At 41.9% G+C, this 13,093-nt stretch overlaps 1 protein-coding gene across 7 annotated transcripts in view; it reads right to left on the bottom strand.

Annotated features, from left to right (window-relative positions):
* Nucleotides 1-2,946: 2,946 nt before the first annotated feature.
* Nucleotides 2,947-13,093, bottom strand: part of dnm1a (dynamin 1a) — a 55,673-nt gene continuing 45,526 nt past the window's right edge. For 3 of the 7 annotated variants that reach the window (XM_085413974.1, XM_085413968.1, XM_085413969.1), the window contains 7 exons: nucleotides 11,250-11,359; nucleotides 10,447-10,558; nucleotides 10,211-10,225; nucleotides 9,385-9,555; nucleotides 9,047-9,288; nucleotides 8,633-8,836; nucleotides 2,947-5,877 (listed from right to left, as the gene is read on the bottom strand). In XM_085413974.1, the coding sequence (XP_085270100.1) occupies nucleotides 5,847-5,877; nucleotides 8,633-8,836; nucleotides 9,047-9,288; nucleotides 9,385-9,555; nucleotides 10,211-10,225; nucleotides 10,447-10,558; nucleotides 11,250-11,359 (885 nt within the window). In that variant the 3' untranslated portion in view covers nucleotides 2,947-5,846. Of the gene's footprint in view, nucleotides 5,878-8,468; nucleotides 8,506-8,628; nucleotides 8,837-9,046; nucleotides 9,289-9,384; nucleotides 9,556-10,210; nucleotides 10,226-10,446; nucleotides 10,559-11,249; nucleotides 11,360-13,093 lie in introns of those variants that run through there. The other 4 variants (XM_085413970.1, XM_085413973.1, XM_085413971.1 and 1 more) reach the window with 3 other exon arrangements.

Genomic DNA, 13,093 nt, shown 5'->3' with positions numbered 1-13,093 from the left:
AATGTCTGCAGCCTGACTCAGTCTTAATGGATGTCTGAGCCTGGCTGGTGGAGGGTTCAGCTTCTATGGAAAGACTGCTGTTTAGATTAACAGAGCTACAGTAGGGTGGGAACTAAACACATGACTTTACACTTCATAAAAATATTCTCATTTGGATTCTTTCGATCTCTAAAAGGTTAGAAACGAAGAAGGAACTAATCTTATGTGAGGTCCTACATGGATTGTGTCTGGATGGAGGCTGCAGGCTGCACTATAGTGACGCCTGGTGGTGGTGCTTGAATTGGACATATAGACATACAATTAATAACATGCACTGAAAACAGCAGTCGCGACGGGTTGGGGAATATCCCCTGAGCAACTCTTGCTCATGTCTCCTTCCTCTGCTTCTTTTACTACAGTAGATGCTTGACTTCTGAGCATTCATTTATGAAATGTTGATCTGGTTTAACCAAAATAATAAACAACAACGAATGCACATCTTACTGGTGTTTTTCATCTAAAATATCATTTCACATGAAACTCACACTGATGTCATCAAGCTCATCCTGCGCTTTACAAAGAATCTGTCCCTCACTCGCTTTTATCTCCTCTCTTTCCCCTGATCTCCTGATGGGACAACGATCAGAGCAGATGGTTGTCCCTCCCTGCTGGAGGTTTCTTCCTGTCAAAAGGGAGTTCTTTCTTCCCGCTGTTGCCAAGTTCTCACTCATCAGGGACAATCTGATTCTCTCTACTACATAGGGCTATTATATAAAGCATCTTATAAGAACTGTGGCTGTGAACTGGCATTATACACATCCATCTGCTGGATCCTATCCTAGTTGATTTTATCGTTTCTTGAAATAAACACATTCTATAAAATAAATAAATAAATGCAAACTGATCAAAAGAATGTGATGATTTCAAACGGGTAAAAAGACCCAAATGCAGACTTCAGAATTGAAAGACATTTTATTAACCAGCCTTACAGTTTTGTACCAATTTAACTGCAAGGCTGGAGGAGTGGGTAGGCAGGTTACAAAGTTAAAAGTCCAAATCCCATTTGGTCCAAAAGAAGGAGTTCCAGACAGGTTACAGGCATCAAAATAGCACAACAAGAAATTTTCCTATTAAACTAAATAAACTTCTTAAACCTTAAACAAGGCTGTAAGGAGGCTGAATGGTGGTCTTTTTATTTGCTTCCACAGTTAGTGGTATCCCAGAGCCTCCTTTTCTTTTAGATGAATAAGGAAAATCCTTGAGAGTGAAGATGAGTATGAGAGACACACAAAGAAACTGAACCCTAATTTAAGGAGTAGAATGTCTTTAAGTACTGTGCTAGACGAGAAGGTGAAGACAAGTCCATGCAGCCCATGACCCATGATGGGAGGAACACCAGGCTGCAGACTGATGACAGAAGAGCATGACGGGTCCTTCACACATACCTCTATGTTTCTGTGTCACAGCAGGCTTTGATCAGGCCATTGCCCCTCAGTCTCCAGAGTTTGCGTCCTCCATATGCCTCTGGTTTGACCACATCTTCAGCATCCCTCTGTACGCAACCTTCACGCCCCCTTTAAATGGACTATATTTTATACGGCATCACTTGAAGCAGGAACCTTTCCACTTAACTGCAACCTATTTGTGAAAGCCCATATGTGACGATTGGTTTATGTGTGTGTGTTTTTATTTTATTTAAAGTGTGTCTGAAATCTTTGTCATGCTGAAAAATGAAGCCTTTGCTAATCAGATGCTTTTCAGATGGCAATGCATGCTGGAGCAAAATCTGACAACACTTTTCCTTGTTAATTGTATACGTTTAGACTAGATTCACAACGCAGCTGGCTGAAATGCAGCCCCAGATCATGACAGAGCTTCCACCATGTTTTACAGATGACCATAGACACCCACTGTTGTACCCTTTTCCATATGTATTGATGATTTGAACCAAAAACTTCATATTTAGATTCATGACTCCATTAGACCTGTTAACCCTGATTTTCAGTCCATTTCTTGTGTAACTTGGAATCCCTCAGCTTTTTCTCCCAGCCTCCATCCTTAAGGATGGCTTCTAGACAGCCACCTTTCCACTGAGACCATTTCTGATGAGGCTTCAGTGAACAGAAATTGGTTTAACTGAAGGGCCATAGGCATCTCTCAGGTCTTTGCTAGATTTGTTTTCTGGTTTCTTAATGACATGAGTTTCAAATACTGTTCATCTTCTGTAGGTAGTTTGTAAACTTGCGACACTTTTTGTTTCATCTGTCCTGTTTCCTCAGATGAAATATGCCAAGTTTACAGCTAATACATGTAAAGATATTATTTTATTGAACTGTTATCTTTGGAATGTTTTGTAGATTAACCTAAAGAAATTGGAACGAATTATGTGTTTTTGCAGAGGTGTGGACTCGAGTCACATGACTTGGACTCGAGTCAGACTCGAGTCATTAATTTTATGACTTTAGACTTGACTTGAAAAAATGTTCTAAGACTTGTGACTTGACTTGGACTTTTACACCAATGACTTGAGACTCGACTCTGACTTGCCTGACATTACTTGAGACTTGACTTGAGACTTGAGGATAAAGACTTGAGACTTACTTGAGACTTGCAAAACAATGACTTGGTCCCACCTCTGTGTTTTTGTGCCAAGTACCAAAAGATAGAAAAGAGGGGAAAATAAGAAATTATGAAAGACCTTTGGAACAGTCTGTAGAAGTGACACTTGGTTATTTTTTTTGAAAGGTCTGAAAAGGCTTTTGAAGATGTATATGTAAATGATGGGGTTGAGTAAGGGGTTGGAATAATCCAGCCAGGATTTTGAATATGCCTATAAGGATATTTTACTTTGTGTCCACATTCGTCTGGTGGTTTCATTATTAGCTGCTATCGAGTTCCCGTATAGTTGTGTTACCACCAGTATGTACCAGCATTTAAAAAAAAAAAAGGACACAAAGACATACTTCCCTGATTACACACTGAAGTTTTTAATGTCTTGACAGAGCACAGCAGTCCTGCACATCAGTCTAAACAAGACGCAGGACCTGATCGCTGCAGGACTTTCACACATTCAGCCCGCCCCTCGCTGCTATTCTACACACAGAAGGACAAGAAAAGCAAAAGCCCTCTGCTGCAAGCCAAAGTATTCAACAGCCTGCAGTTGCCCATATACATCATTGTATTATATATTTTTTGTAGTTTTTAAAACATTACTTCCTTATACATATACTCATTTTGTCATAATTTAAATATTCAGCGGTTTCATACACTAAATTCCCTAGATAGTGAAAGTTCAATAAGATGCATCACACATATACAGAATAACACAATAAGATATGTCCATAATAAACTATTTACCATTAAATAAGAAGAAAAATATGCTTAGTTGTGTTTACTTTGCAGTCGTGGAGTACCAGATGCACAAGGGATGAATAGTAGATTATTGTTTGTGGCTGGTGGGTTGTTTTTTGCTTGGGTTCAAAATACAATACACCACATCACGCTGACAGTGGAGGTCAGTGGTAGAAAAGGTGGTGGGTTCGCACGGGTCACAGGTTCTCACACGTGTAAAATGACAGGGTGAAAGAGAAGGAGCTTTTTCATTTAATGCCAGTTTTATGCATAGACTGTGGCTGTTTTTGAGTGTTCTCACTCACCCCCGTGACCACTGGAAAAAAGACAAAACCAAACAAAAAAAAGGGGGAAAAGAGAAGAAATGGCAAATCATCAACTGACTTAAAATTCTGAATGTTTTCACACGGCAAATATTCCTGTTTTCCCCGTCTGAATAAAAAGGATATGTAAAGAGCTATCTAGCTAACAGTCACAGAGCTTCAACCCAGGCCAAAGACTCCCTTCCTCTCAGGCTGGAGTCTCGCGTGTCCTGCAGTTGTCTGAAGCTGCACATTTGCTTAAAGATAATGCAGTAACAACATTTGTGTGAAGCAGAGAGCAAGAAAGAAACGGGAGAGGCATCTTTTTTTTTTTTTCCTTTTACGTCAGTTGTTGCATAGGTCGTGTGGAAGCACAGACAACAGCAGTTTTAAATCGCAGGTGGATTTAACAGTGACACTGAGGGCCTTCCTGAGGCTACAACGGGCAGTTCCTCCCGTCCTGCAAGGCTGAAATGAAGAGGAGGAGGAAAAATGGACGAAGAGCAGCAGCGTCTATCTGAGGGTGAAGAATTTGCAGGCGATCCTTTACTTCTGTTATTCATTCAAGCCTTCCTCTCCTCGTGTGAGTGAGTGAGTGAGTGATGGGTGGATGGATAAATGCGAGATGAGCGTAAGAAGGAGAAGAGGTAACAGGGAGAATGTTTCCTTCTAAGAGTCGAATGGTGGCAGGGGGCTCTCGGGACGAGAGGGCCCGCCCTTGTTTGACCGGCTGTTTAGGTGATAGGAAAGAAGAGAGAAAATAAAAAGACGATCTTATTTGCCAGGATGAAGAGATTACAACAAGTAAGAGATTACAACTAAAATCGTAATGGTGAGGAGGCACCAGAGAAATGACGATGTTCACCTCCAGGGTGAGGGGGATATTATTGCTTTGCCACCAGTTAGTAATGTGTAGCCACGGGTTATTCCGGCATAGGAATTATGTAATTAAGATGTGGCCATGAGATATCATCTGGTAAGATTACATTTTTGAATGATGAATCGCCTGACAGCCAGATGAATATTAAAAATCATCAAGGAAATAAAATCCAGCTGTTCTTTTAAACTATGCATGATGGTTAACATACAACAGATTACCCACACCGAGGCCAAACATTAACAACTAGTGGCTGTTTAGTTAGCAATAATATTTTACAGCCACGTGAGAAACAGGTCAACTTTTACAACAATGCTAATGGTAATGAAAACCATGATTTGCAGGGTGTGAGACAGACCTCCTCTTTCACGGTTTGTTCTTTATAGTTTAGCTCACAAGCGGACTTGATTAAAGTCAGTCGCCTTCACACTCGAATATGGAAAACTGCCATAACACATTAACTCAAACTCTGAATAGTGCAGTGAGAAGACACCAGAGTTACAAAAAAGTCCAGCTTGCATCACCTCCCTTATGAAATACTTTATCCATCGTCACTTCTGCTGATTGAAACATTTTCTGCCTCTTACTTTAACTCCGAGGCTGAAATGCTGCAGAGGAACTAAAGCATTTACTCTCTGCACAACACCAGTATTTACAGAGTCAAAGTATCCATCAAATTACCATGAAGTATGTTGCAAGTTCTTGGTATTAGTGGATGTTTAAGTGAACTGAAGAATTTGTGCCATTTTATCTGAAACCGTTGTGAAAATCTGCCAGCGAAAAATTCTAAATTTCTGCTTTATCCCTAAAATTTCATCTTTTTTTAAGGGAAGGATTCCTTAAAAAAGGAAGAAAATAAATAAACATGAAATAAAAGAACAATTGATGAATGAGAGAATAATAAGAGAGAATACTTATTAGAAATACTCAGGCATAGCTTCATGCTAAATGTCTACCCTTTTAGTTTAAAAGCAGGAAAAATGTTTCCGTGTTTAAGTGTTTGCACATGTTTGCACGTGTTTACTAGACTGTATACTGCGTGCGTGCACACGCTAACTGATTTGCTTCATCAGTCTTTACATAGATTGAGTTCTCAGGGTGCAGCATGTTTGTAAGTCATGCAAGTGTGATTCAAGTATTCTGCGTCACTGTATGAGGGAGAGAGGTGGAGGTGAGGAGGAGGGAAAGAAGAGGAAGCGAGGGAGAAGCAGGAGCTGGGAACCAGCTCAGGTCAGACGAGGCAGAAAACGACAGGAGGGTGGCGCTGTTGTCTGTGGCCTCTCATCCAGGGGAGAATTAAACGGAGGAGGAGGGGAAGGACGGAGGAGCCAGGGAGTCTAGTGGGTTGGAGATGGCGGGGGTCTCCGACTGCCGTGGACACACAAGCACAAAGGAGAGACTGGATTAGTGCCGTTGCTCCCTGTTGACAGGTTTACAGCCCCCATGTGTACATTCATGCACAAACACACAGAAATACTGTATCTTCAAGTAACACATGGAGGCATCCAAAAATACAACCAACGTGACAAAGATTTGAAGCTCAGTTAAGTGAAGGCGGTGTTCCTGCACATCCAGCTGCTGTTTATCTACAGTAACGTGCAGTTTGTTCAGTTGTAGTTCTGCTACAGGAGAGCAAATCCACTGATAGGCATTAAAGTTTTAAGCAGCAGTTGTTGCTGATTGAAGGGAAGATTAAACTGATTGTTAAACACAACAAAGAGAAGTTGACTTGTACAAATGCAAAGTGTTTGCTTGAAGGTAAACATGTAAGCAAATATGAATGTGTGACATTTTAGAGATGCAGATATACTCTCTTATTCCCAGTTAGGGCGAACCATCTTTTATTCACTCCATAATTTAGTCTAACATCTTTGCGCTCTGTACCATTGCACATATGATATACCTGTTGGTATTGCCTGTTTGTCGATTCTCTTACGTATGATGCTATGCCTGGTCAGTGAGTGTTACCAAAACATTCACAAGGTTTGCAGATTTTGCAAGACAATGGCAGATATGGCTCAAAAGAAATATATGCCCATTTACAGTTACATTCAAACTACAACTCAAAAACTGTTAACAGACAGTACAGCAGCCGAAACAACAGTAACATAATGGAGAATATAGGCGTATATATTGTACTGTATAGCATCCATCGCCTGAGACCATGAGAACGAACTTTGGCTTCCTTTTATTCCTCTTTTCTTAGCGAGAAACTTGGAAACATTGTGTTCAAATACAATTTATCTGGCCACCTCCCAGCCCTGCATTATGACTGCATCCCACTTTGTCCCACACACAAACTCAGAGCTCAAATCATCTCAAACTGGTTTCCTAACGTGAGAATAGGAAACTACTGTACTCAAATAACCTCAACAGTCACAGTCTAGTGTCTGATCTTTTTGCAAAGCTAGCTGGGATTGCTGATGGCAGCTTATACAACTTATTCTCCAAAGAAAAATTTTATAATCTCATTATTATTTATAAATGAAGATATGGCTTGTACTTACCAAGTGCTCTTAAAGGGTAATACATTTGTTAGTTAAACTATAGAGTATTTACCTAAAAAATAAATCACCAGTAGGGCTACTCCACATTAACTAAATCCTGCAAAGAAAAGTGATTTTGGTAAACAGAGCACCGTGTCACTAAAAGAAAGCATCAGACACATCGATATAAGCAGGTATGGGAGGGATTTTGTGGCATACACACATATACAACACAGCACCAACATTAGTTAGGTCCCGGACATCTGTTGCGAGTCTTCTTGGCCTACACCGGGGGTGTCCAACTCCAGGCCTCAAGGTTTTAGATATCACCCTGGGTGAACACACTTAAATCAAATGATTCGTTCATTACCAGGCCTCTGGAGAACTTCAAGACATGCTGAGGAGGTAATCTAGCCATTTAAATCACCCGTGTTGGATAAAGAATACATCTAAAACCTGCAGGACACCGGCTCTCAAGGCCTGGCATTGGACACCCCTGGCCTACACTGACAAAATGTCCTCCTTTGGTGCTCTTTACAGACAAAATAACATCAGACTGAGCTTGAATTGAGCTCAAGCCACTGATGCAAACATGCAAACACACACTCTGCGCCGGGTGTGTGTTTGCTCATGCAGCCCTCTGAGAAAACAGTGGTGAGAAAAGGAAAAGGTCATGCAGTGAAAGGGATGGTTTCTGTGAGAAAGGGAAAGAAGGAAAGTCGTTGTGATGATGATGATCATGGTTGCAGACAGTACCCAACGTACCAGTAATGTTAGTCCTCACTGGTCAGTGATAGTGATTCTGTAGAAGGAACCATAGCAGTGTGTGGGACAGAGGTGTGGCAGGGGACGGAGGGGTGAAGAAGAGGAGACAGAAGAGAGAAAAGGAGCGCAAACAGTTACAGCGCAGGAAATGACCAACATCGCATGTGCGAAGCTCTCACTCATGGCAGCTCACAGTACAGAAAAACTGGATTGGAAGATGAAAAATGGGCATTTAAAACAGATTAGTTTTAGTGAAGATGTTAAAAAGCTGTCATTTTCCAGTGAGAGCTTTGCTCAGCCACGTTAGCGTCCTCTACAGTAAAACAGGTGAGCTACTGACAGTTAGCCCCAGGTTAAAGAGGTTAGCTAGCTCACAAACACAGGAAAGGGGGGGGGGGGGGGGGGGGTTTAAATGCATACAATTAATGAATACCAGAAAGGAAGCCCCTCCACATTCCCATCTCCCCTTCATTCATCAGATCATGTTTTAATTCAAAGGAATCCAGACGACCTCGCTTTTAGCAACAGATTATTTAACAGGTGATGCCTGACAACGTGCTGAAAGTTTGGTGATGGCTGAAAGATACTAGCAAGGTGAAAGAAATTAGTGAGATGTTGTAGTTGTAGTGCCTATATGGGGATAACTAGCAATCTACCAGCCTATTAATCTATCCTCTATCAAAGCCAGCGCTTTCTACTGTCCTTTACCTCCTTTATCCCCTCATCCGGGCGTCTTCACATCCCCCTTGTTAACAGAGAGTATCCACACTTCAGCTTTGGTGACGTCACATTATCTTAAATTGTAGTTTGGATGTCAGTGTCCTTGTAAAATCTACTGCGGCTTACTCTATGATGGAAGAGTTTCCACTCACCTAGGCACACTTGGGGGTGCGCGGTTAGGCCTGGAGGGCACGGTGGGTGGTGGCCCACTGTATGGGTCAGGAGAAGCTCCGGGGCGAGAAGGGACAGGGGGACCCCCTGCAGGAGGAGGCCCAGGTGGAGGACCACGAGAGCCTGGACGGGCCGGGGGTCCTGGTGGAGCCCTGCGGTTTGGAGTTGGACTGGTGGCCGGAGATCTTGATAAGAAAGTAGAAGTGAAGAGAGGAACATAAAAGGAGAAAAACATCAGGAAAGTGTCAATAAGTCAGATGCTGCGTCTTTTTAGAATATTCTTATTTACTTGACCATATGTCAGAATTAGACATGGGCTTTTAATATTTGTTCTCCCCAACCTGTTCCCACACGTACTCTCTCAGTCCCACAGTCTGATGTCTCATGTGCCTTACCGTCCTCCAGATCCGCTACGCTGCACCTGAAGCCAGGAATCGTCCACGGGTGGTGGCATGGCGGTGGTTACAGTAGATGTGCTGATGTCGCCGATGATGTTGAGAGCCTCCCGCAGAGCGTGGTACATCCGCAGCATCTCGTCACGGTGCTGGGCCTGCTCCTGAGACTCCTCCATCAAGCTGTTCTGGTCACCACATGAGTACAGCTGGGCCAACAGCTCAGCATTAATGAACTCTTTAGTCTGCACGCAGAGGGAGAGAAACACAGCACGCTGTCTGTCAAATCTCAAAGTCCTGTCGTCTCAGCGTGACATACGAGACAACAGCAGCAGACTCACATTGTTGATCATGAGATGCATGATGGTCTTCGGCATCAAGTCGCGGACGGTCTTGTTGACGATTGCCATGTAAGAGTCGACCAGGTTGCGGATGGTTTCCACTTGCCGCTCCAGCTGAGGGTCCATGCTGTGCATGAGGTTGTCAGAACCATTTTCATCACCACCATCACTCTGTGAGACAAATTAGGGTTTTGTTTTAAAATGTGTGTGTAGCAGAGTTACAGAGAGGGTGATAGCACTTCAGGAATGACAGGAAGGAAAAGGTTTTCTCCAGGAAATTATATTACCAGCTGAATGATGAACACACAATTCATCAGTGTAGTTAAATGTGGATGAAAATAATTAAATAAAAAGAATTTCTTTATATTTTGCTTCCAAGAACTCAGACTTTCTAGTAATTTTTAACATGGTCTTGAGCAATAATTCTTCAGGTTTTCTGAAGATCTTTCACACTTTCTATTGGACACGGCTTAGACATTTATTGGCTTTTCACTCATTTTCAGTCCAGTCCTCCTAACTGACCACTTTCACTGGATTATTTTTTCCTGTTTGTTAAGCCATAACAAGTTCACCTAACTCAAGGGATTAAGAAAAGATTATTTAGTCAAATTTACACAGTTTGATAGGCATAAAATGCTATCTTTGCACCAGCAAGGTGATTCCCTATCAGTGGTTCAAAAATCTACTCCTAATGATTACGCTAAACTATCCATTTACTGATCACTGTCAGCTACACAACTCAGGTACAGGTCCATTTAAGTAAAAGTACAGTTCATGCTTTACATAGAAAACACAGAAAAGTGATCTAGTACCCAGAATAACATACCTTTCCTTCCTTCTCCTACAACGCCAAATAGCAATGAGAGATAAAAGACATTGAAAAGGACAGATGGCAAATGAGAAACACAATAACATTAAAAGAGACTGCAGAAGGAAACATCACAGCAACCACCTGAGCTACTACTGGACACAAATAATATGAACTGGGAATAAATTCCACATTTGTGAGAGTGTTTGCGTCACAGTGTTGTCTGTGCACGTGTGCTTTAGATGAAATCTTACCGTGACCCTTTCAGGATAAACTCCGGCTCTGAGGAAGGAGGCTTTCCAGGCATCAACGTCTTCCTGACTCTCACACGCAAGCTCCAGCTGACGGTAGTCCTTATACACATTTCTGTGGAGACACAGTGTGAGCAGTGCACTCCAATAGTCCCGTCTCATCAGCTGTACGTCCTTCCACCAGTGAAGGTTAGTAACTAAATACAGTCACTTTAATGTAAAAACTTGGAACTTTTTCTTTCCTCCAGAATTTCTGTTTTCACTTTATATTATCTTACTTCATATTTTCTACTCCACTATACTACAAAAATAGCTTTTTTGTTACTTCACAACATTTACTTTATAATTCTGGTCATTTTTAATCTACTTTTTTTTGTTTTGGATACAAAACTCTTATCATTTTTTGGGATTAAAATGCCCCAAAGTATAATTTAGTGCTTCTTATCTACAACAGTAACAACAATAAAGTCTGGCTTACATGTAGATACTTAAAAATGTCATGCAACGCTGGAAAGGGCACTCTGCACAATTTAAAACCTTTACTTTCTTAATTTAAGTTCATTTTTATTATACTCTTGTCCTTTTACATTGGAATAATTTTTACTTAGGACTTTAAATTATCTGCAGACTTCCCCAATATCGGGATATTCTTTAAGCTTTACAACTACATCCTCACTGGCTGTCACACAGAAATCCCAAAACTCATTTAATGTAAACATAAAAGTGGGCGAAAGAGCAACTTTTAACGCTGTGGTGCATTTAAGTTGTTTCTGCGTTACAGTGTTAATGTGTGTGTCTAATAACACCTCTGTTCAGTGTTGAAGAGGGCAAAAATATGCTTGCTGGACATGAAGCCTTTCTCCACATCGCGCAGCTTCAGGTTGTCGACCTGCAGCATGTACTTCTTCTCCTTCTCCTGCAGGGGGTGAAAGAGACACAGCAGTGAGTAGAACGAGGAGGAAGACTTCCCTGATAAAGAGGAGAAAGGGTCATGCAGATACTCTCACTGTATAAAAAAAGAGTCGCTTTAAAGGAAAAACTAGTGCAGATGCTGCATTATGATCACTCTGGGCTGTGAAATTTAGAGCTACGCATACAATTGTATTATGTAACATATATAGTAAATGGTGAGTGTGTGAAAAAGTTTTTGAGTCATTAGTTTGCGCTGCTGATACAGACAAAAAGATAGCAGGCTAAAAGAGACAAGCGGATAAAAAAGGTCAGCGGAAATGAAGAGCAAAAGCTCGCACATTCAGTTCTACAGCAGACGAAAGAAAAGCAAAGGAGATGGATGGGAAAGTACAGTCTGTGGTTTTGATTACAGTTGTGCAGAGTCAAGAGGGTGGGGGGGTGGGGGGGGAGAGAGCAAGCAACAAATGAGAAACACACAGACAGAAAGAGAGAGGGAGAGCGTTCCAGGCTAGAAATCTCTTGTACTTGTAAATTTGCACACAACATATGATACACAGACGTCCAACTATTTATGAATCAGGGAACCTCAAAGTTTGTCAGCTCAGTCTGATCTCTATCTTTATCTCAAGCAAATAAACTCTCTCTCTCACACACACACACACACACACACACACACGCACACACACACACACACACACACACACACACACACACACACACACATGTATATATATATATGCCGCGGTTGGACTTCTCAAAGTCTATTGATAGAAAATCCAGTTTCTTGAGTCACGGTGCATAATATGCTGTGTGTGTGTGTGTGTGTGTGTGTGTGTGTGTGTGTGTGTGTGTGTGTGTGTGTGTGTGTGTGTGTGTGTGTGTGTGTGTGTGTGTGTGAACGACAATAAAATGAGAATTAACAAAATGAGATTCCAAAAATAGCATGAGGTTGGTGAGTTTCTACAAACATTCTCTAAACACAGACACAGAAATACACACACACACACACACACACACACACACACACACACACACACACACACACACACACACACACACACGGGCATGCGCACACATACACACACCCTGCTTTGGTTCCAAACAGCACCTTTTGAGCGTAGTCTCTAACTAACCTTAAAACCATCTGGATGGCTAACCACGGACTTGCCCTGCCCAACTCAGCATGTGTGTATGTGTGTGTGTGTGTGTGTGTGTGTGTGTGTGTGTGTGTGAGTGTGTGTGTGTGTCACAGAGAGAGCAAGACAGACGGGGATTGAATGTGTGACAAACTCCTTCATCAAAGGATTTATGAGCTGTGCAGCCAAATGGTCATATCCCCTGAATGCATGTAAAACATCACAGAGACACACATAAAGACACAAACACATTTGGCAGCGCCCGTACACCGAGGTGTCCGCTACCCAAAAAAAAGACGGCTACACAAGAAGTCACCCCAGGCCGCTGAAAGCTGACATCATTATTTTATAAAACTGGTGAGTTCCCATCCCCCCATTTCTCTCTTTTTCTTCAATTTCACCATCATCTCTTTTCTTTCTTCACCCCCTCCCCTCCCTTGTTCCTCTCACTCTCTGGCTTTCCCTCTCCCTGGGAGTGAGCAACCTTGGATTGATTCATACATTTTCCTCTCCTCTGGCCAGTAAATCCAGTCAGGAAAAATGGAAACAGGGGAAGAGGAGGGGCAGCGAATGTGCACATGATGTGGGGAAGGTAAAGAGAA

The sequence above is a fragment of the Rhamphochromis longiceps genome, linkage group LG7, assembly GCF_057381845.1.
Source record: "Rhamphochromis longiceps isolate RC_006_pf linkage group LG7, R_longiceps_female_GT1.1, whole genome shotgun sequence".
In the NCBI taxonomy this organism is placed as follows: domain Eukaryota; kingdom Metazoa; phylum Chordata; class Actinopteri; order Cichliformes; family Cichlidae; genus Rhamphochromis; species Rhamphochromis longiceps.
The sequence above is the reverse complement of the archived record's forward strand: the minus strand, read 5'-3'. Positions and strand labels throughout refer to the sequence as shown.